We start from the raw sequence: 20699 nt of genomic DNA, 5'->3' as shown, positions 1-20699 counted from the left end.
AGGGAGATGGGGAAGGGTCCAGAACATGGACGACCAGAGCCGATTTCCTAAGCTAAGCGACACCGGAATGCTCTGTGTGGGAACCCGGGGACTGGGATCTACAGCCCGGGACCTCATCCCAGCTCTGCCACCTACCAAAGTGCATGTTCTGGGGCAAGGTGGTCTACCTCGCTGGCCTTCAGTTTCAGTGTGTGAAATGGGGGTAATTCTAGTAGCTGTTTCGTAACATTTCTAGGAGTGTTAAGTGAGTCAATAGGTGTGAGGGGCTTAAAACAGTGCCCGGTACTTTGCATGCTATAGAAATCTTAGTTGTTAGTGTTTCTCTATTATTCCCCACATGCCTTGGGAGCCAAGCCAGGATGCCACAGTTGTGATTGACTTCCCATCCCACTGCCCACTTGTAGGCTCCCGGGCATCCTGACTGGCAGTCCCTGGGAAGAGGCAGAGAAATGGCTGACAGCTAATCATGACTTGAGTATAGTCTAAATTTGTATCCAACTGTATATCTGGACAAATAGAGGTTTTTTTAGGTCTCTGATCTCTAACAGATGAGTTTTAATAAGAAAAGAGTATTTCCCCCACAGCAAGCCCTGAGCTCTGTCTGACGGCAGTCCTCTGACCACACGTGGAGACCCTGCCACGGGTCAGCTCCAGGTGCTGGGGCATCATGGCTGCTGGAGAAGACAGGCCTGGGGTCAGAGAAGGTACTTACCCGGCTCTGACTCTAAGCCCTGCCAAACCATTCTGGTTTACCAAGCAATCCTCGAAAATTAATTAGTCCAGGATGTGAACCGGACTAGAATTGCTTCCTTTGTGCTGGGAGCTGCATCTGACTTCAGAGGGACACAGTGGGGTTTTTCATCATGGATGGTTCACCTTGGTGTTTTAGGTCACGTGGCTCTCAGAAATCTTGGACAACCGATGGGAAAGCCCTCAGAGCCGTCATGGTAGAGCTGACCTTGACCTTCCCAGAGGAGTCTTTGCCTGCAGAGTCGTCATTCGACTGGGCAAAGCTGGACCTCTTTGCTAGTTCCTGAAGTTGCCACTCTCTGGCCCCTACCCAGACAGCATGGGGGGAGCGGCATGGGAGCAGGGCCTAGGAGAAGGGGGATGCAGCAGGAAGATGGCCCCAGAAAAACCCTGTTGTTGGCAGCGGCTCCATCCGAAGACGGGGCGGAGTCAGGGGGAGAATGTAGGGCTGAGGGTGTGAGACCGTCTGGCTGGCCACTGTGAGGTTCCTCTCCTGAACTAAGTATGCTCACAGGTGGGATGGGCTGAGCTTCCCGGGGAATGAGACAATTTCATTAGGGAGCAAGCCAAAGGAGGTACAGACCTCCCCAAACCCTATTCGTCCCCAGAGCCAGGCCCACGCCCAGAGCCCTTTGCGCTCCCTGCCAAGGCTGGAAAAGAAGAAACCACGGGCTGGTTTTCCCAGGGCTGAGCTTAGGCCAGGTCTCTAGGCCCTGCCCAGCTGGTAGGCATGTCCGGGGCCTGCCTGCAGCTCATACCCGGCTCCTCGTGGGTGGGCACAGAGGGGACAGGCCTGCTGGGGGAAGACAGGGGCACAGGCCTTCCCACGCCTCAGGCTTGGGGCACACAGCCTCCGGTTACAAGCCTGTGCCCCTCTGCCAACCTGCCTCTCTCCCCGAGGCCGCTGCCCACCTCTAGAAGAACAGAGCCTGCTTTGAGCTGGAAATTAAAGTCGTTTCCTGTTTCATGTTGTTAAGACACTGCTTATAGGGCTGTAATCCCAATAAATCATATGCTTGCTGAGTGGGGCTGGGTTTTTTTTTTTTCCTCCCCAGGCTGCAGGGACCTCTTAAAAACCAAGGCCTTAAAGAAGCTTATTCTCTTTCATTTTTTTTTTTTTTTAAAGGGGAAAAAAGTGGTTTTTGCAGGCCTGTCCTGTCAGAGGGCCTTAGGAGACCCTTGGCTTGATAAGCTCAGGTTCAAGTATATGATTAACTTAGAGACACAAGGAGAAACTGAGTCATGTGGCACGTGGGGCTGGTCTCTGTGGTGCTGCTGAACTGGCTCTGTGACCTTGGGCGAAGCACTTGGCCCCAGGAGGTTGCCATTTCCTCCCCTAGCAAAGAGGCCATGCTCACTCCTTCACGTGGAAGCCTCATCTCCCGACTGTCCCTCGTGGTGGTAGCCGCTGTCTTTCGCACACAGACACGTGTGGCCAGTCAGTGGCCTTTTTAAGGGACGTGGTTTGTCACAGAGGCGGCTCCACCTGATGTGCTGGTGTGCATGAGGGTGACGGTTTCAGCAGCATTGGGGCAGGAGGGGGCATAGGCCCCTAACTGGCATTCCGTGCCCACCCACCCTGCCCCCGCCCCACGTCACGTGTCGCTGAGTCTGTACCTTGCTGTGTCCCTTCCCCAAGTGCGATCCTAGACCGCCAAGGCTGGGAGGCTGCACTGCCAGAAACGGCTTCCAGATCCCACCCCTCACAGTGGTTGCATCTGTTTTGTCTGTCTTATGACTTGGGATGGAGTGGGTGATGGGCAGTTCGCTGGCAGGCTTTTGCAATCTTTACGTGTTTATACTTGCTGGAGGACCCGGGACGGGGGAGTCGACCCCACTTGAAGAGCTAGAGTTGAGGCATTTGATAGGATCAGATTCCTGTAGCCTATTTTGCTGTTATGTGTTTTCTCTATCAACCGACACTAACATAGTAATAATAGTTCGCCTTTATTGAGAACTTGCCGTGTGCCAAATGCTGGGCTAAGCTCTTCCATACATACTTCTCGTGAGGTCGTCCTGTTATTTATACCGATTTGGCTGATGGGACGACTGAGGCTGAGGAGGCACACGATCACAGGTGAATTTATTGCTAGGTATGCTGGATCCCAACCCAGAAGGCTCGCACCTGAGCCCACAGCCTGGATCACCGCAGAGTACACCGCAGAGTACATTGTCACGTGGAGTCAACGGAATACCAGCAAAAGAGGTTCTCGCCATGGAAATACCTAGAAGCCGCTTCTTTAAGAGAAAAACAGGCCCAAAGAGTGTATGATCTGCCCCAAGCTGTAGAGCCCTTTCGCCTGCTTTCAGGAACCCGGGGCTTCCTTGCAGTGAGGGTGCTGTGGGGAAGTGGGGTAGGAGCCTCAGTTCGCTGGACTGAGAAGGCGCATGCAAGTCATAGAGTATTCTAGAACTGGCCAGGCCATGTTCCGCCAGAGGCAGAACCCGAGCCATGCGCTCTGCCCAAATATAGCCTTGTCTTGAGGTGGTGATTCTCAAAGTGTGTTCTGGGGACCCCTGGGGTCCTGAAGACTTTCAGGAATCTACAGGGTCAAAATTATTTTCATGAGAATAAAGTGCTATTTGCCTTCTCCCTCTCCTCTTCTCACATGTGTCCGGGGAGCTTCTCCAGAGGCTCTGTTACAAGTGATGACAATATCAACGAAAGCTGATACTGGGATATTGTTGGGAGATGCGAACTGGCACATTCACGTTCGAATATTTTCTAGTTTTTTTTTTTTTTTTTAAGATTTTATTTATTTGAGAGAGCACCCAGGGAAGTGGCAGAAGCAGAAGAAGGAGGAGCTCCCCGATGAGCAGGGTTGAGCCCAACTCAGGTCTCTGTCCCAGGACCCAGGGACCATGAGCTGAGCTGAAGGCACACGGTTAACCGAATGAGCCACCCAGGCACCCCTAACATGTTCTATCTGGATTCTGATTCAATAATAGCTGTAGAATAACACACTTAAACAAAATCTCTTTGGCAGCCTCAATAATTTGTAAGAGTACGAAGGGGATCCTGAGACCAGAACACTCCAGAACCGCTATTCAGAGATATTGGACCCAGCAAGAGGTGTCTTGGTGACAGAGGGGCCAACCACAGGGGGTACCTTCAGCCGTGCCTCTTCCCCCTCTGGCACAGCGGACACCTGCCCTGGCAACAAAAGGCTTGTGGCCAACCTCAGCCTAGAGAAATGGCAAGAAGAGAGAAACCGACTTTTTCATTGGGAGGGGACAAAGCAGGAGACCCTGGGGACAATGCAGATGCCAATATTCCCAGCCTTGCCCCTCTGGGGCCCTCTCACCCTGCGGGTAGGATGTAGCCACAGCTGGCCCAGATGGGAGTTTTTATGGGGATTTTCCAGAATGTCCAGGAATACAGGCCAGCTTCTCAGCATGTCCAGTGGGCAAGATGAAATTACCAGAAAGGAAGTAGTAGCCTGGAACCCACAGGCCAAGGGAAGGATGTTACTGAGAAAGTCTATGAATTGCTTGTCATTTTATCTTCCCATGGACCACAGGGGACTGGGTAGGCCAGGGGGAAAGGCCTGCAGATGTCAGTGTGGGGGCTGGCCCTGACAGGAGGACACCAGCCGCTACCCCAGAGGCAGAGGGACCCTCTTAACCCTGGAGGATTTCTGGATGTTGAGAATATCTAGTCAGCGTTCAATTCAGGAAACAGAAGCCACTCTAGGTCTTTTAAGCAGGAAGCGATTTAATGCAGGGAGTCAGATGCCAACAGAATCATTGGAAGAGCTCAAGGAGCAGGTTCAAGGCCCAGCCTCCGAGGAGGATACAAGACTCCTCCAGCCAGGGCCGCTCCCTCTGAGATAGCCCCTAGAAATGCAATTCCAGACTAAAGCCTAAAGAAGTCTTTGTCTTTGCTTTCTGAAGCACACAGCCTCTGAAGCACTCAGCCAGGTGGAAAATGGACACTGGAAGGGTCTGTAAGAAAAGAAGAACTAGACCTCATGTCTCATGAAACTGGCAAAGGGGGCACAAACATGGGCTCGGCCTCTCACCTGTTCACCAGACCTCATGTGGCTGGATCTTAATGGCGAAACCTGATTTGCCGCCAGAACCCCAGCTTCAAAGGAGTCTGGGAAATGTAGTTTTCAATGGTTTATGTCTCCAACAAAGATGGGATAATGGAAGCTGAACGAGCCAATCCACAGTACTTGCCCACAAAGGTTACCAACGCCGTATTTTTTCATGTACTGAACTCTCAGAGGCCCCGAGCGTGATGAATCACAACAGCATCTGATTAGACTTGGTGATTCCCCAAGTTCCCTCTTGGATTTCCCCGAGTGCAGCTGGGAGATGCTGCTTAGAGCTTCAGTGTCCATACTTGGCACTTGGTCTTGGCTGTCGGCCACAACAGGGAAGAGTGGCTGGCAAATCCATGAACTAGCTTTTCATTTACACTTCAGTCCCAATGCTGGTGGTTTAGATAAAGCCTTCCCCTTGGATCAGAAGGACTGATATATATATAGAAATGTGTGTCTGAGCTTGCCTTCTAGCATTGCAATGTCAGAATGGAAAATCCAAGACTATTTGGGGAGAATTCAAATGGGTATTTATAATCAAAGTTCTATAAACAGGAGGAGTTCACAAATGGCTCGTGAACTTCCTATATTCTATACGCTCCCCCCATGGATTCCTGGCTTCCCCACTTTAGCAAGTCAGCACTATGCCCTTGAAAATTATATGCCATTCTTTTCTGGGCAGAACCAGGAGCTGGTCCAGAGGTGAAAGCTTAGATACACCATAACAAGTTCATGACGCTCAGGGAACTTGAGAACCACGGGTGTGTGGTGGTCTGGTATGTCCTGGTGAAGGATCCAGGATTGGAGAAGGGTCGGGTGAGGTCCAGGGCACTAGACCTCAGGTCTCTTGAAAGCCAAGAGCAGCTGGGCTTCCCCCACTCGTGACTATTCATCACTCCTAGTGGTATACGCAGACCCGGATAGGTTTTCTGAAACGATAGGCCCAGAACATCAAAATAACTTCCAAATGAACCACCTTCAAGATCACATCTGCTTATTTTGCTTAAAAATAAATAAAAAGCATCTTTTCCCTCAAGGAGAGAAGCCCTTAAAAGTTCTGACGATTTCCTGAGTGTTTGGAAATCTGAGACCAGTGGTCTGAGGGTCTCTTGTGGATTCCTGTTGACTGACTTAGTGGCTGAGGAAAGAGAATAGAGATCCTTTTCCTGGTCACAGCACCTCTCTGTGAGTCTAGGGGCAAGATGGCGGGTGACAGCAGACATCTAATGCTCCCGGAGCCCAGGGCATCCCAGGGAGTGGGGTGTGGAGGAGTGGCAGGCATCAGGAGGGCGGGGAGCACACACAGGAATTGGAGGCAGACTCAGGCTGTCCTTGAAGAGAACAGCCACAAGGGGCAGGGTGCCAGGGCTGCCTCATCCTTGTGACCAGGCAAGGAAAGTTCTGGGCAGAGCAGGCTGGTTGTCCATTGAGTCATTTGGCCGTCAGGGCTGCCCACAGCACTGAGATGGGTTGGACTGTGAGATGGTCTCCCAAGATGGTCTTCACCATGGGAGACTTGGCCAGAACGGATAGAGGACAGGAAGAAAGCCCCTCTGGACAGGGAGCGGACCCTGCCTCCCCAGCAATAATCCAGATCCGGCAGGATGGGGACGGGAGGGCTAGGCAGGGAGAGGGCTAGCCCTGAGCAGCTGTGCCCGCTGTATTGCTCAGTGCTAGGGGGCACTTGGCGCCCCCTGGTGACACATGGACAACCTCATGAGTGGTGCCCCCTGGAGTTGGCAATTCAGAGGCCTTCCCTAGCAGAAATTTCTCCCTGCTTCCACCTCCCACCCCATGTCACTGTGGCCCTGAGTTTTTAGTGTTATGCTCTCCTGGGACAGGGAGTGGCATGCTGAGGCACAGGAAGGGACGTAAGGCCCACCTCAGCCCAGGTGCAGGCGGAGGAAGGTGGGGGGTGACCGTTAACTATGCCCCATACGTCAGAACACACAGCTTCACGACAGCCCATCTCACAGATGCCAGGAGCAGGCTCAGGCTGTGTTGGTCTGTGGTGATGGGGCACAGCTGCTTGGGGCAAAGCTGGGGTGGGATCCAGCGTCTGTGGGTCTCTTCCCTCCGCACGCCCCCCACTACCCAGGAGGCAGTCTCCCCTGCAGAGGGAGACCCCTGTCTGAATTCAGGAGTCCCCCATTTGACAGGCTGGCAAACTGTTCCTTTCATGGGTCACCTAAGGCCCTTAGGTTCTGCTTGTGGCCCGTGATGGGAATTTCTCCTGACCCATGACAGTGTCTATGGAAGGGGACAAATTGGGATCTCTGTGTGGGCAAGGAGCAAGCCCCCCACACCTCACTGCCTGAAGCTTAGGGGTGAGCAGCCGCTGTAGCTATGCTCAGAGCATGCATGCTGGAGGGCGCCCCCTACCTGCCTGACCCTCTCTCTCTTCTGCCTCACAGGCCCTTCATGCTGCTGCCGCCCCTGATGGAGTGGATGCGTGTGGCCATCACCTACGCAGAACACCGCCGCAGCCTCACCGTGGACAGTGGCGACATCCGGCAGGCCGCCCGACTGCTGCTGCCCGGCCTGGACTGTGAACCCCGGCAACTCAAGTACGGAACGGGGGAGGAGTGAGGCTGGAGGGCCCCGGGCTCCACGCCCAGCCCCCTGCACAGCCCCCTGTCTGGGAGTTGGGGAGGGGACCCTGTGGGTGCCATGCCTCTTAGACTGATCATTCCAGACCTTGGCTGCTTTCTGGGTGCATCTTCTGCAGCCACAGGTGACAGAGCAGACACGCATTTGGATATGGGCAGGAGAGCCTGCACAGTCTGGCTCTGTGGGATATTTAGGGGGTAATCAGCAAAGGCAGGTCTTCTCCTCTGTTCCTATATCTGATACTACTTTTTCTGAGCTCCTCCTTGGTGTAGGCACTGGGCTGAGCCCTTCCTTTGTACACGTGTCATCTTGATCCTTATGACAAATTTACAGAAAGAGGGGCTGTAATGCATACGTTACAAATGGAGAAACCAAGGATCAGGGAGGAATAATAATTCACCCACAGACACTCAGCTAGAAAATTGTCTGAATTTGAACCCAGGGCTACATGGCCCCGAGCCTAGACTCTTAACTTTCTTCCCAGCATGACTGTCTTATATTGGACTGGTCTCCAAAAGTTAGTCTGGAGAATGTTCTGCTGGTTATCCTTGTCGTATGAGAGACTTGCTGCTTTCTTTCTTTTTTGTCTTTCTGTCTTTCTTTTTTGTCTTTCTGTCTTTCTTTTTTGTCTTTCTTTTTTTTCTTTTTTAGCCTTTGCCCCAACCCCAGTTATAGCCTCCTCACTCTCTATGGCAAATTCCCAAATGTTATTCTGGGACATAAACTTTCCATACTTTGGCCCAGCTAAGGCTCCAGGCTGAAGCCCCCCCCCCCCCCGTGAAGCCCCTCCGTGCCATCTCGTAGACACAGTTTTTAATCTGTGACTCTCATTGGTAGGATGGCTGGATGGTAGTGCGATGGTCATGGGGTTCTGGGCCTTTCTCCAGCATCTGTTTGGTAATTCTGGGTCTCCTCGGGAAGCCTGGAGGAGAAGATGTAAGCCAGGGACTGGAACCTACTGTGGGCATCCTATAGTCCAAGGGCAGCCTTCGCCCTGCAAAAGGCCTACAGGCGAGCACTGTGGCCCAGGCTGGAGCTGCGTCTGGCTCAGGCAGAGTCCCTGGTGGGTTCTTTCTGAGGGGACTTCGCTTCCTGACAGTGGACAGCTCCGAGAAGCTCAGAACTCTTCTTTAACTTGTTTGCAGAAGAGCAGAAGTCTGTGCTCCTCATGTCACTGAGCATGACAAGGCCAGTCGCTGCCAATCAAATGTTATTCCCAGTCATCCCGTCCCTCATCAGCTTCACCTCCTTGAGAGGTGAAGCCCTCGCCCCGGGCGTTCACACACAGTCCTGATCACGCATCTCGGGGTCCCGTCTGTGCAGACCCGAGTGCTGTTTCAGCTCCTTCCGGAGGCTGGACGCCCGAGCGGCCACGGAGAAGTTCAACCAGGACCTGGGCTTCCGCATGCTCAACTGCGGCAGGACGGACCTCATCAACCAGGCCATCGATGCCCTGGGCCCGGATGGGGTGAACACTATGGACGACCAGGTGCGTGCAGAGAGCTCTGCTAGCCAGGCGCAGGGGACATAGGAGGGGACTCACCGTGGCAAGTGGCAGTGGCACAGTCCTACTGTTCCAAACCTGAGAGCTGTTCTGCTCGGTGCTCCTGAGAAGTGGGCAGCCTCCCAGTTGGCGCCCTGCCTGGGGCTGGTGGGCCGTCAGCTGGAAGACCTTCCTAGCACCGCCAGGGAAACCTGTCTAGGAGCTTCTGCTTCCCCCGGCTGGAAGGCCACGCGCTGGCCCAGATGGTGCAGGGCTGGACAGAAGCCTGGAGGACTGGCTGTGAGAACTGGTCACTGGGGCATGTGCCCTGGGCGCCTCGTTGGCTGCTCCGCACCAGGCCCACAGACCCTGCTGCCTCCATGGAGTTAGCGTTCTAGTCGGGGAAACACGTGCTAAGAAATACAAATGTAACATACCGAGTGTGTTGGTGAGAAGCGTTAGAGAGTAAAATGAAGCCAGAAGAGGAAGCGTTGGAAGTGATTCACAATTTGAGATAGAACTTGGGGGTCTTGTTTGCTGTTTACTGTGTTGGCCATGAGGCGGGCCATTTGTAGGGTGCGGCTATGTTCCAGGCACCGTTCAAAGTGCTTTGCCCAGATGCACTCATTCAGTCTGGACGGTGGCCTGAGGAAGTCGTAGTGTTATCATCCCCATCTTATAGATGAGGAAAACTGAGGTCCGGAGAAGTTGCTTTACGTGCGGTCACACAGCCAGGGTGGAGCAGAGCCGGGGTCAGAAGCAGTCTGACTCCAAGCTCTTCGCCCCTATGGACTGTCCAGCTGGTTTGTCTGATGCCACTTTGTGCATCCTCACTGCAGAGATGATGGCACTGTGGTCTGGAAGGCCACACAGACATGGGGGGGGGGCTCCGTGACAGCAGAGGGCTTGGGTGGAATGCTGTCCCGTGAGGTGCCAGTGCGGGACGGGGTGTGCTAACGTGCCAGGTCAGCCACGAGACCAGGGTGGACCTGGACAGGTGACCATCAGGCAGGATGGCTGGAGCCCAGCGCCTCCGGGACTGGGAGGGCAGGGCTGAAGCAGAGAGCGGTGGGGCAGCGCCCCAGGGAGAAGGTGACTGGGAGCAGGAGCACAGAGGTGGGATGGTCAGGCCATATGCTGGGCTGGGGGGCCGAGGCAGGGCAGCAGGGAGGCCACAGGCTGGGCGCTTCTGTCAGAGCAGTTTCCCCGGGCCTTGCGGGGGCTTTCATCCTGGGGGATCTGCTCCTCGCTCAGGTCGCCGGGGTGAGGCCCCGGGCCATCTGCCCTGTCATAGCCGTGGCGTCATGGACAAGTTGCCCCTCACCTCCGTGAGGGTCACTTTTTTGCCTCCACCCACGGGGGACCGCAGCCCCAGCCCTGTAGGGATCAGGGACACTTCTGCATCTGGCACGTAATAAAGGCTCAGTGAGCATTTGTTCTGGGTCTTGCATCCATGCGAGGACAGCGATGGTTATCCGTGAGCTCTGGCCGTCGGCCCTGCTAGCTTTACCCTCCCCACGGACCTGGAGGGGGATGGGGCTGCCACAGAAAGGTCGTTTCCCCTCCCGGGACTCGTAGCCGATGCGAATGCTGGACCGCGTGCAGATGCGTGGAGAGCCGCGTCAGGCAAGTGCGGAGGGGGCTGACAGCAAGCCAGAGCCCCCTCCGGCCACTGGGCTCTTCTCGGAATGCTCGATCCTGTTTGTGCCCTCGGCCTTGGTGTTTATGGGATGATCTGTGGGTAAACAGCTCTCTCACCCGTGATTAATGTCAGGCCATTTCTTTATCTCTCGGCACTAGGCAAGGATTTATGAGGTAAGGAGATCTTGTCTACACACAAATAACCTAATAAATAACATCGCAGGCTCCAGACGCGCGCTCGCCAGGATCCAGCTGTGGAATAACACTTTCCACCGCTGCCTGTGCTATGACTGGCCCCGGAGACAGACTCCCAGCCAGGAGGCAGCCCGGCGAGCTGTGCTTCGAAACGCAGGGAGGGGCTGGGCCTCGGCCTTCGGAAAAGCTCATCCTGGCTCCGTGGCACGAGAGAGCAGACTGAGACCCCGGCCTCCGAGGGGCAGCTTCACAGCTCAGGCGGATCCGGGTCCCATGTGAGGTCCTCCTCCTCCTCGTGTGACCTGGCCTCGGTTCTTTCTGCTCCTCGTCTGTAAAATGGGGATAACAATAGAGCCTCCCTCATAGGGGTGTTATGGTGACTCGAGGAGATGTTGGCCATAAACCACTTGATGGGGTGACCGAGGTGCCCAGGGCCAGGTGTGGGTGAGGAGAGCGCCGGGTGACACCGTGGCAGTGACGGGCTCACTGCGTTCTTGTGATTTCTTAGCTCCTGAGGTTGACTTCCTCTGGACAAAGCACTTCACACATAGTCACTCATCTTTTTTACAACAAGCCTATGAGCTGGATACTGTTGTTCTCATTTTCAAGAAGAAACAGGGAGAGACGAGTGACCTGGACACAGTTTACAGCTCCCCTTGGCAGAGGGGGCCTCGTCTGGCCAAGTCTGGCTCCAGTGCCCCTGCTCTCCACCCCTCTGGGGACCCGCCACACTTGTGGAAATGGCCCCTGCTTGCGCCTCATGGACTGTGTGTCCCTTGGTCCCAGAAGGGGCAGGAGGGTGAGCTCAGGATGGGCAGCTGGGTCTGGCAGGAGCCCGGACTGTGGTTTCTGGGACCGAGGCCCGTGGATGACGTGGCACCGTGTCTGTTCCCGGAGGGTTTAGCGTTGATCTTTGATTCCTGTAGGGCCTGACGCCGCTGATGTATGCCTGCGCAGCCGGGGACGAAGCGATGGTCCAGATGCTGATTGATGCGGGTGCCAACCTGGACATCCAGGTGAGCAGCGCCGCGGGGCACCCAGCCCAGCAAGGGAGCAACCCACAGTCTCCAGCAGCTGCGCCGGGGCAGTGTCTGGGAGGAACGGGAACGCAGATGCTCAGGGCACTTCTGCTTTCACCTGGGCTTCCCATCCGAGAGCGGGGAGCAGAGCAGAGCAGAGAGAATGGGTTCGGTTCTGTTTCCGGGACAGGCTCATCCCTGCCGTGTCCCTACCCAGGAAGGGTGGCGCTCACCGATCATCCTGCCAAGTCTTGTCTGCGGCAGGGCAGGGGTCGGGGGGCTTCATGCAGACATGACTAGGGCAACAGAAGGCACTCAAAGGGGCTCCTAGTCACCCTCCCTGCCGATGCGCCCCCTTGCTCAGGTGCCTGGGTCACCTGCCCGGGAGTGGCACTTGCCCACCTGAAAAAAAATGGCTCCTTCGTGGTATTTTCCAGGTTCCAAGCAACTCTCCCAGACACCCCTCCATCCACCCCGACAGCCGGCACTGGACCTCGCTGACGTTCGCTGTGCTTCACGGGCACATCTCTGTGGTGCAGGTGAGTGTCCACCACGTGTGCAGGGAGCCCTCGCCTGTCCAGGGGGCCCCGAAAGTAGCCCTGCCTGGAATCCGAGAGAGCAGAGGTGCTGCTTTGGGCCGCTCTCCGAGTCAGCAGGACAGACCCCCCACCCCCACGCTTTGGCTCAGGGAGAGGGTTTAGGATAAGGATACGTGTGCAATTTTAGGGAACAAGCCCAGGTCCAGGCAGGCGTCTCCGTATCAGTCCGGGAGTCTCCGGGCTTGCTGGAATGGCACGTGGACTCCTTTTTCTCTCCTCCGATCGTCTTCCTCACCTGTAGCCCTTTCTGCTCCCTGGCCCCATCTCCGCGTGTCCTTCTGGTACTGCCCATCCCCATTCAAGGCTTAGTCTATGGATTTCCCAGTTCCTGAGAGGACTCAGAGCGGCACAGCTCACCTGGCCAGACAGGCCACGCCCTGTGGTGCCCACGATGGCCCAGATAGCTGTGGCTGGGGTGAGGGTGGGGCTCCGGCCCAGAATTAGAGCCGAGCAGCGGCTCACCCCACATAGGCCACCAGCCACCCTGCCACTCGACTCCCAGAGTCCTTTGCTCCTCGGGCCACTGGGGTGCACGGGGTTGCACACTCCTTCCTGGGAGTTCATGCGTCCGCCTCGCCCACTGTCTGCCAGACGGCAAGTTCTCTGAGGGCAGGGGCCGTGCCCAGGCTGTTGCCTGTCACAGTGACTTGGTCGTGGGTCTGCACTAGGCCAGCTGCCGTCCTCTGCCTGCTTGCGCTTCCTGCCCTCCTGAGCACGGAGCACAGCTCCAGCCTAGCCCAGACCGGCCGGCAGGGCTGTGCCCCAGACCTGCCTGGACTGGGGCCCAGTTTCACCCCATCAGGCGGGCCTCCACCTCCCCCACCTTGGCGCACCGGCTCGGGCAGCACCGGCTCGGGCAGCAGGGCACAGCTGGTTTCTGACTGATGAGAGCCTCCGGCCGACAGCCATTCCCCACTTCCTGCACGCCGGAGCGCAGGCCTGGCGGTCAGCCTGGCCCCCCCATGCCTGGTCTGCAGGTGTGCGGTGGGCGGGGTTTCTCCTGGATTTGGAGAAGGCTGTGGGTTTGGTGTCAGAAACCCAGGAAGGATCTCAGGGCTCCCTCCGGAGCAGCCGGTCAGGGAAGGTGAGGTGCAGCTCAGAGTCACCTGCTAGAGCTTCACGGACGCCACCCCTGCCCCAAGGCAAAGCCAGGCCCGGCTCGGCTGGAACTGCTTGGCATCTGTTAGCCCTGCACCATCTTGTCCCTGCCAGAAGGGAGAGAAGTGTCCCGGACAGCGAGGTCTTGCCCCAGCCCCATGCCTCCCCATCTTGCCTGCTGGACTCCTCTGGTGAGACCCCATGAGGCCTTTGATGACGATCCCTGTTGTGGGCTTAGCACCATTCCGTTTCATCCCCAGCATGGCAGCAAGGCAGGCCTCTGGCCATTTTTCAGATGAGGAAGACTGAGGCCTTGGGAGTTGAGCTCCTTCCCCACCTGAGGTCACTCACTGGTTAGCGGCCGGCACTGACACTCAGCTCTTTCTGACTCTAACACCTCTCCCTTTCCCACTACCTCTGCTGCCTCCCAGAACCTCAGTTTCCCCTGGTAGATAGGGGGTGATACTTTCTGTTTTGCTCACTTGCATAAGTTCTTAGAAAGGTCACTGCAACCGATTCATAGGAAAGCATTTGAAAAACAGGCTCCAAGGCCCCCACAAGCTCAGAGCCTTGATCCAAAGCCACAAAAGTGGATGTGAAGATTCTAGAAACTTGGAAGCCCTGAGGGTAACTTCAAGTTCCAGAGTTTAGGTTCCTCAGCTGCCCAGGTGAGCTGGGTCTTGGCCACATGCCTGGAGGGAACCAGAGGCCCGTCTCCCAAAGCCGCCTCTGCCTCATCCCAGCCACTCCCCGCCACGCTGATGTGTCCTGCCCCCTGTCCTGCCCTGTGCCCTGCAGCTGCTGCTGGACGCTGGGGCCCACGTGGAGGGCTCCGCAGTGAGTGGCGGTGAGGACAGCTACACAGAGACCCCCCTGCAGCTGGCGTCCGCAGCCGGTAGGTATGCGGCAGCTGCCCTGCAACAGCAGCCCCCCCCCCCGCCCCCCGCCACACCAAGGGGTCCTCCCGGCCGGGGCAGCAGCCAGACTTGCGGCCACATGCCCAGGTCCCTGAAGCAAGCCCGGATACGCCTCCTTCTGGGCCCCTGGGGACTCCCCCTCACCCTGTTCATCCGCCTTTCTATGGAGCTCGGGAACTGGACAGCGGCCCGTAGAGGCGCACGGTGACAGGGGCAGTGGTAGCACCCTCTGTCCGCCTTGCCTTCCAGGGAACTACGAGCTGGTCAGCTTGCTGCTGAGCCGAGGTGCTGACCCCCTACTCAGCATGCTCGAAGCCAATGGCATGGCCTCCTCCCTCCATGAGGACATGAACTGTTTCAGCCACTCGGCCGCCCATGGCCACAGGTACGCACCTGGGGTTCCTGCCCCGTGTGATACAGGAGCATGAAACGGGCTTTCAGGGGCCCAAGTCCCCCATGGGGAGCAGAAGAGCTAGAGATCTTTCTAGATGGGGGGGTCTGCGTTGGAAGCCACCCAGAAAGAAGATACAGGTCCTCAAAGGACAGAGAGGCCTCCGATGTCGGAGAGACACTGGGTGGTAGGGACGGCCCCCACCTCCTGGTGGAGCTGGGACTGCCACTGGGTCTCCCACTTCTTGTAGACTCTCCCCTGCACGCTCTGGCCCGCCCTGGGGCCAGGCCCCCTCCCACGCTTGTCCCCTCCGTGTTCCCTGGGTAGTTATTTCCTGGGGCTCCAAGGGCCTCGCACAGCATATGCTTGCCCTGAAGAGCCTCCTGGCGGCTGTGTGGGAAATCACATCCCCCTCTGGGAGCAGATGGCAGACCTTGCTTTGTGGGAGCCAGGCCTGCCCAGGGGTGTGGCGGGGCAGGCAGCAGGCTACGACCAGAGCCATCCGGCAGCCCTGGAGCGGAGTAGGGGGCAGACTGAGACAAGAGAGGAGGTTATCAGCAGCCAGAAAGGGGGCCAGAAGGGAAGGGTGGGCTGGACAACGACTTCCTATTCTCCAACGCTGTACTCAAAAGTAGTGTGCCTGCTGTGGCCTCCTCCCTAGAATGCTTTCTTCTCTGGCCTCGGCTGATGCCGTCCCTGCTCAGCCACCAAAACTCACCCTCCCCTCCGCCTCCCAGCGCCATACTGCACACCCGTGCTACTAGGCCTTTTCCCCCAGCGGCCCGTGGTTTCCCCTATTGTAGCCTCTTCACCCTGTCCACACATCTGCTTCCCATTACTCTCTCTGGAACATGGGATTTGGGGGGCAGGGGTGGTATGGGCCGGCTCACCTTCCCATACCGGTGCATGGCACAAGTGAGGTGCTCTGTAAGCTCGGTGAGCTAGCAAGGCAACAGCAGGATGATCCTGGGTCTCTCAAGAGGGCGCAGCATGACCTCTGTCACAGACAGGGAGCCGGCTGGGCAGGGCTGCTGGGAGGAGGCTCAGCCCCCCCAGGTGACCTGTGGACCTGCCCCCCACTGCAGCCATCCCAGGCCGCAGGATGTGACAGAATGAGGGGTACGGAGCCAGCAGTCCTGGGTCCACACTCCTGCCCCATGTGACCTGCCCCATGTGAGTGCAACGCAGTCATCAGCCATGAGCGGTGGGGTCCCGGGGCTCTCACAGGGTTAATGCAATGCCACGGTGCACGGGAATGTGCTCTGTCAAGTCCAGTATCCTCCACACGGGAGTCCGTGTGACCGGCTTCTTGACTTCAGCTCGTTGTTGTTTGTGGCAGGCCGGGAAACAAAGCATATGAACGTGTCCTGGGTTTCAGACCCTTCCCACGAGTACGGTTGACTGTCACCTCAGGGTTCTGCTACATGTCAGGCTGTACATCCGATGCTGTCCATTGGCCTCCCGTTAACCCTGGAAGAGGGTGACGTGGACACCCCACTCCACAGATGACAGAGCAGTCAGGGCACAGAGAGGCAGAGGAACCCATCTGAAATCACACAGCCAGGAGGGCAGGGCCGGCTTGGCCCCAAAGCCCATGACTAAGTAGTACCAGGATGGCGGTGACAGGGGCAGAGGTGTGTCTTGCCAGGGCCAGTCCCTCCAAACCACCCCCCCCACCCGCCTTGCTCAGGTGGCTACAGATGGAAGGTGCTGGGAGCCCCGGCCCAGCCCGCCTGGGAGGGGAAGGCTGTGAACCCCTAGTGCCCACAGGTGGCCCACACCAGCCCATCGAGGCCACAGGGCTCAGGAGGGCAACTCTGGTGGGCACCGTCCATGGCGAGGACCTCAGGCACTCCCCCTCCATCATCCCTGGGCCTGCAGGAACGTCCTGAGGAAGCTCCTGACACAGCCCCAGCAGGCCAAAGCTGACGTCCTGTCCCTGGAGGAGATCCTGGCCGAGGGCGTGGAGGAGAGCGACACCTCCAGCCAGGGCAGCAGCAGCGAGGGGCCCGTGCGGCTGAGCCGGACCCGCACGAAAGCCCTGCAGGAGGCCATGTACTATAGCGCTGAGCACGGCTATGTGGACATCACCATGGAGCTGCGGGCACTGGGTGAGGCCCCACGCACGCACACGTGCGCACACGAGCACTCAACCACTCTCTAGCAGACGGGAGGAGGGCTGGGCCCCCAGGGGCAGATAGGCCACAGGGCAGACAGGCATCGGGCGGGACTCCATCTCCGTGGGCCTGACAGCGGCTGGCCGGGGCAGGAGAGGCCGTGAGCCTCAGCTGGTCCTCCATGGGGGTCTCCTTGGAGTGCGTTGAGAGGGCATCGGCCCAGCCCTCCAGCCTCAGGTACTTCCTCCTCCCTGGTGGGAGCTTTGCAGCCCCCAACCTGGTTGTGGCCTGGGATGTGTGGCCGCCGGAACATCTGTGTCACTAGGAAGCCAGTTTCTGGCCTTGTCCTGTGACGTGGTCAGACTCGTTCGCTCCTCGGGTCTGTGAGTCTGTGGATGCTCTTGCCTTCAGGGAGGCCGCTCAGACAGGCAGACCTGGGTGAGACCCAGCCATTCCGCCGTCACTGATGCTGCGGAGTCTCGTCTAAGACCGGGACGTCCTGCAAGGCCCGGAGCCAGCTCTCCATGAGCTCTGCATGTCCTCTGTGGGAGGGCAGCTGGGCTTACTGTCCCGGCAGCCACCACACACACATGCCCAGCCTGGGCCAGGGGACTGGAGGCCATACCTTCTTGCTGCCAGTCAGGCTCAGTATTCCTCCCTATAAGATGGGTGCATCATTCCTAGCTACAGACAGAACACCGAGGATGCTAATGCTCCCTACGTCATTGTGTCCCTGGGGAATGCCATCGTCCTTTTTTTTTTTCCACAGTGAGGCTGGGGGGTAAGAAGCTATCTCTCTAATTACCAAGGAAATTACTAGCTTTTGTCATGACCTCCACAAAATAGTTTTAAGTTACTTTATGGCCCCACGGACACCCTCCAGGGAGCTGATACACAGTAATTACACTCCACCGGATGCCAGTGCCCGGAGTGCTGGACAGGCGTGGGCCCGGGTGTCCGTGCTTGATAGGTCACCTGGCCAGCCCCTGTAATTGTTAGGTCTTCCCGGTAAGTAGTCGCGGGGCCCCACAAACAGTGGGGCTGGCGTGGCCCCAGGCTGAGCCGTCTGGGTGCCCTGTGCTCAGGCCGGAGCCATTCCCCTGCCTTATCTAATGGGCACCTGAAGTCCCCTCTGACCTCTTAGCAGGGCCAGTTGGGGTCCGTGAAGCTCCCCTGCCCTGGCTCGAGAGCCCCTCGGCCTGAGGGAACCGGACGGGAGCCCACCTGAGCAGGGGGGCGCTGTGCAGTGGGCTCGGGGGTCCATGCGCCGCAGAGGTGACGACCGCCCGCCCTCCCGCCAGGCGTCCCCTGGAAGCTGCACGTGTGGATCGAGTCTCTGAGGACCTCCTTCTCCCAGTCGCGCTACTCGGTGGTGCAGAGCCTCCTGCGGGACTTCAGCTCCATCAAGGAGGAGGAGTACAATGAGGAGCTGGTGACCGAGGGCCTGCAGCTCATGTTTGACATCCTCAAGACCAGCAAGGTGAGTGACGTCAGCGGGTCCCCGCCCCGAGCGCCGGGCCGGCTGGGTACCCGGGCCCGGCCGCGGCCAGACAGACGCAGGCCCCCTCCCGCACACCCCGCACCCTGACTGCCGCGGCCCGGCTGCAGAGCCCGGGGGAGCTGTCGGGGCTGGGGCCCGGCCAGAGAAACCACCTGGGGACTCCGTGACGGAGGAACAGGCATCTCCCACCAGGCCAGATCCAGGAGGAGCAAAGGCTGGTGGCTGCTCCGAACCTTCGGAAAGGCGCCCACTGTGTCTGCTGCCATGGCCATGGCCAGCGGGCTCACTGCACCTCTCTCTCCTCTGCCCGGCAGAATGACGCGGTCACCCAGCAGCTGGCCGCCATCTTCATGCACTGCTACGGCAGCAGCCCGGTGCCCAGCATCCCCGAGATCCGGAAGACCCTGCCTGCCAGGCTAGGTGAGGCTCGCCCCATGGCTACCCGCCCCTCGTCCTTTCCAGAGTCCCCTCCCATTTGTTTCTCTCCCACAGATCTTGGTCTCCTGTTCCCCATTCTTGGCACCAAGGACCTGGCCTCAGTGTCTCTGTTCTTCCCCTTTATACCCCCACCCTGGCCTCTCGGAATGCTTACCCAATCCCCCGGGGCGCCCTTGGTCATGTCTCTTATGTCCCTTTGGCCATAGATCCTCACTTTCTGAATAACAAGGAGATGTCCGACGTGACCTTCCTAGTGGAAGGAAAGCTGTTCTATGCACACAAGGTCCTGCTGGTGACAGCTTCTAACAGGTAGGCCGCCTCGGGGAACAGGCCCCAGCTTCGGCCCTGGATGGGCGGGGGAGGCTTCCGGTCGACGGGAGGAGACGCAGGTTCCTTAGAGGAGCCTCTGCCCTGCGGAGATGGGTCCTGTGGACAGGGGGCCGTCGGGGTGGGACCCAGAGCTCTCCAGGAGATGCGCTGCAGTAGCGTTCTTCCTAGTCGAGGTACTGCTTCTGATTATTAGAAAATGTTCTGGAATGAAGAGTCACTTTTCAGGCCAAAGGCATCACAGTCACTGACGGGGGGCAGTGGGGACAGATCGGGGCCCAGCCTGGCTGTCAGCCCAGGATGATGTAAGCTGCCATTTGTGAGGATTATTTTGGGAGCTGCAGTAATTTTAAAAATGTCCCGTCTCCCGGTGACCAGTCGGGTGATGGATGGTGCCATTACTGCCCCGTGATGAAGTCAAAGTCATGTGCAAGACCCGCCTCGTTTCACCCCCTTTGCTCCAGGTTCAAGACGCTGATGACCAATAAATCAGAACAGGACGGCGACAGCGGCAAAACCATCGAGATCAGCGACATGAAGTACCACATTTTCCAGGTGTGTGAGCCTCCGTGCTGCTGCACATGTGTTGGGGCAGGGCTGGCTCCCCCAGTGCCCCCGGGCTTTGTCCGTCTTGGCTGGGAGGCAGCTGGGAGTTGGCCGTCTTGTTCCCCAACCCCCCTGCCTTCTGCGTTCACTCACTCCATTGTTGGCAGGAGCATCCAGGTCTGTCCCCGGCCACAGTGGCCGTTCCGGCATGGGCTTACAGTTCAGAGCCTCGCTCACGAGTCCTGAGCTCTGAACCGCTGGGCGAGGGTCTTGGGCAGACGGATGGAGACCCGTGAGACCCGGCACCCACCACACGTGCTTGTAGGAGCCCTCCTTCCTCAGGGTGGGCTCCCCAGAGCACAGACTGCACGTCAGCCCCCCGGCACCCCACGTTTCAGCGGGCCCCCGGACGGCTGGCCCCCACACTCTGGGGAGCACGGTGTGGGCTGCACCAGTCCTGCCAAGCATCGGACCCCAGCCAGGCAGGCCAGGCAGAAAGAGCCAGCTGGCCATCCTGGTTGTGGAAGACCAAGGTCAGGCTTTCGGTCCCTCAGCTTTGGAGAAGAACATCGGAGGTTGCGTGATAGACACTCCACAGGCTGGCCGCCAGTCGTGGCCAGAGAGTCTGGAGGGAGGAGACTGGCTGGGATGTCAGCCGAGCCCCCGCTGAGAGCGCCTTTCTGAGAAGTGGCGACTCTAGGTCTCCAGCCTGTGCGGTGGGCCCCAGGCTTCAGGGACGACCCCCAGGGGCTGGGACTGAGGCCAGGGAGCAGCCGGTGTGGGGTCCAGGGTCGAGCCCTGCACAGGACGGCTTTGTGGCCTAGTGAGACGGTGAGATGGGTCACTGTCACAGGAGCACAAGGAGGAGCCATCGAAAATGACCTAGTTCCCCCTTCATGCGGTCTTCACCCACTTACTGTTAGCATTTCATTGTCCCTGGACACCGTGGGTACAGCAGTAAACGGGCCAAGGACCGGCCCTCTAGGAGATGGGTCTCCGAGAGTGAGAGGTGTGGGGACAG

General features: G+C 58.0%; 1 protein-coding gene across 3 annotated transcripts in view; it reads left to right on the top strand.

The window, feature by feature from the left end:
• The window catches only part of ABTB2 (ankyrin repeat and BTB domain containing 2), a 170987-nt gene that overhangs the window by 144819 nt on the left and 5469 nt on the right, over window positions 1-20699 (top strand). For all 3 annotated transcript variants that reach the window (XM_044259055.1, XM_044259057.1, XM_044259056.1), the window contains exons 4-14: window positions 7211-7363; window positions 8730-8895; window positions 11652-11741; window positions 12182-12283; window positions 14240-14336; window positions 14608-14743; window positions 16631-16860; window positions 18168-18346; window positions 18682-18787; window positions 19012-19114; window positions 19597-19687. In XM_044259055.1, the coding sequence (XP_044114990.1) occupies window positions 7211-7363; window positions 8730-8895; window positions 11652-11741; window positions 12182-12283; window positions 14240-14336; window positions 14608-14743; window positions 16631-16860; window positions 18168-18346; window positions 18682-18787; window positions 19012-19114; window positions 19597-19687 (1453 nt within the window). The remainder of the gene's footprint in view (window positions 1-7210; window positions 7364-8729; window positions 8896-11651; window positions 11742-12181; window positions 12284-14239; window positions 14337-14607; window positions 14744-16630; window positions 16861-18167; window positions 18347-18681; window positions 18788-19011; window positions 19115-19596; window positions 19688-20699) is intronic.

The sequence above is a fragment of the Neovison vison genome, chromosome 7 (assembly GCF_020171115.1).
Source record: "Neovison vison isolate M4711 chromosome 7, ASM_NN_V1, whole genome shotgun sequence".
Classification (NCBI taxonomy): domain Eukaryota; kingdom Metazoa; phylum Chordata; class Mammalia; order Carnivora; family Mustelidae; genus Neogale; species Neogale vison.
The sequence above is the reverse complement of the archived record's forward strand: the minus strand, read 5'-3'. Positions and strand labels throughout refer to the sequence as shown.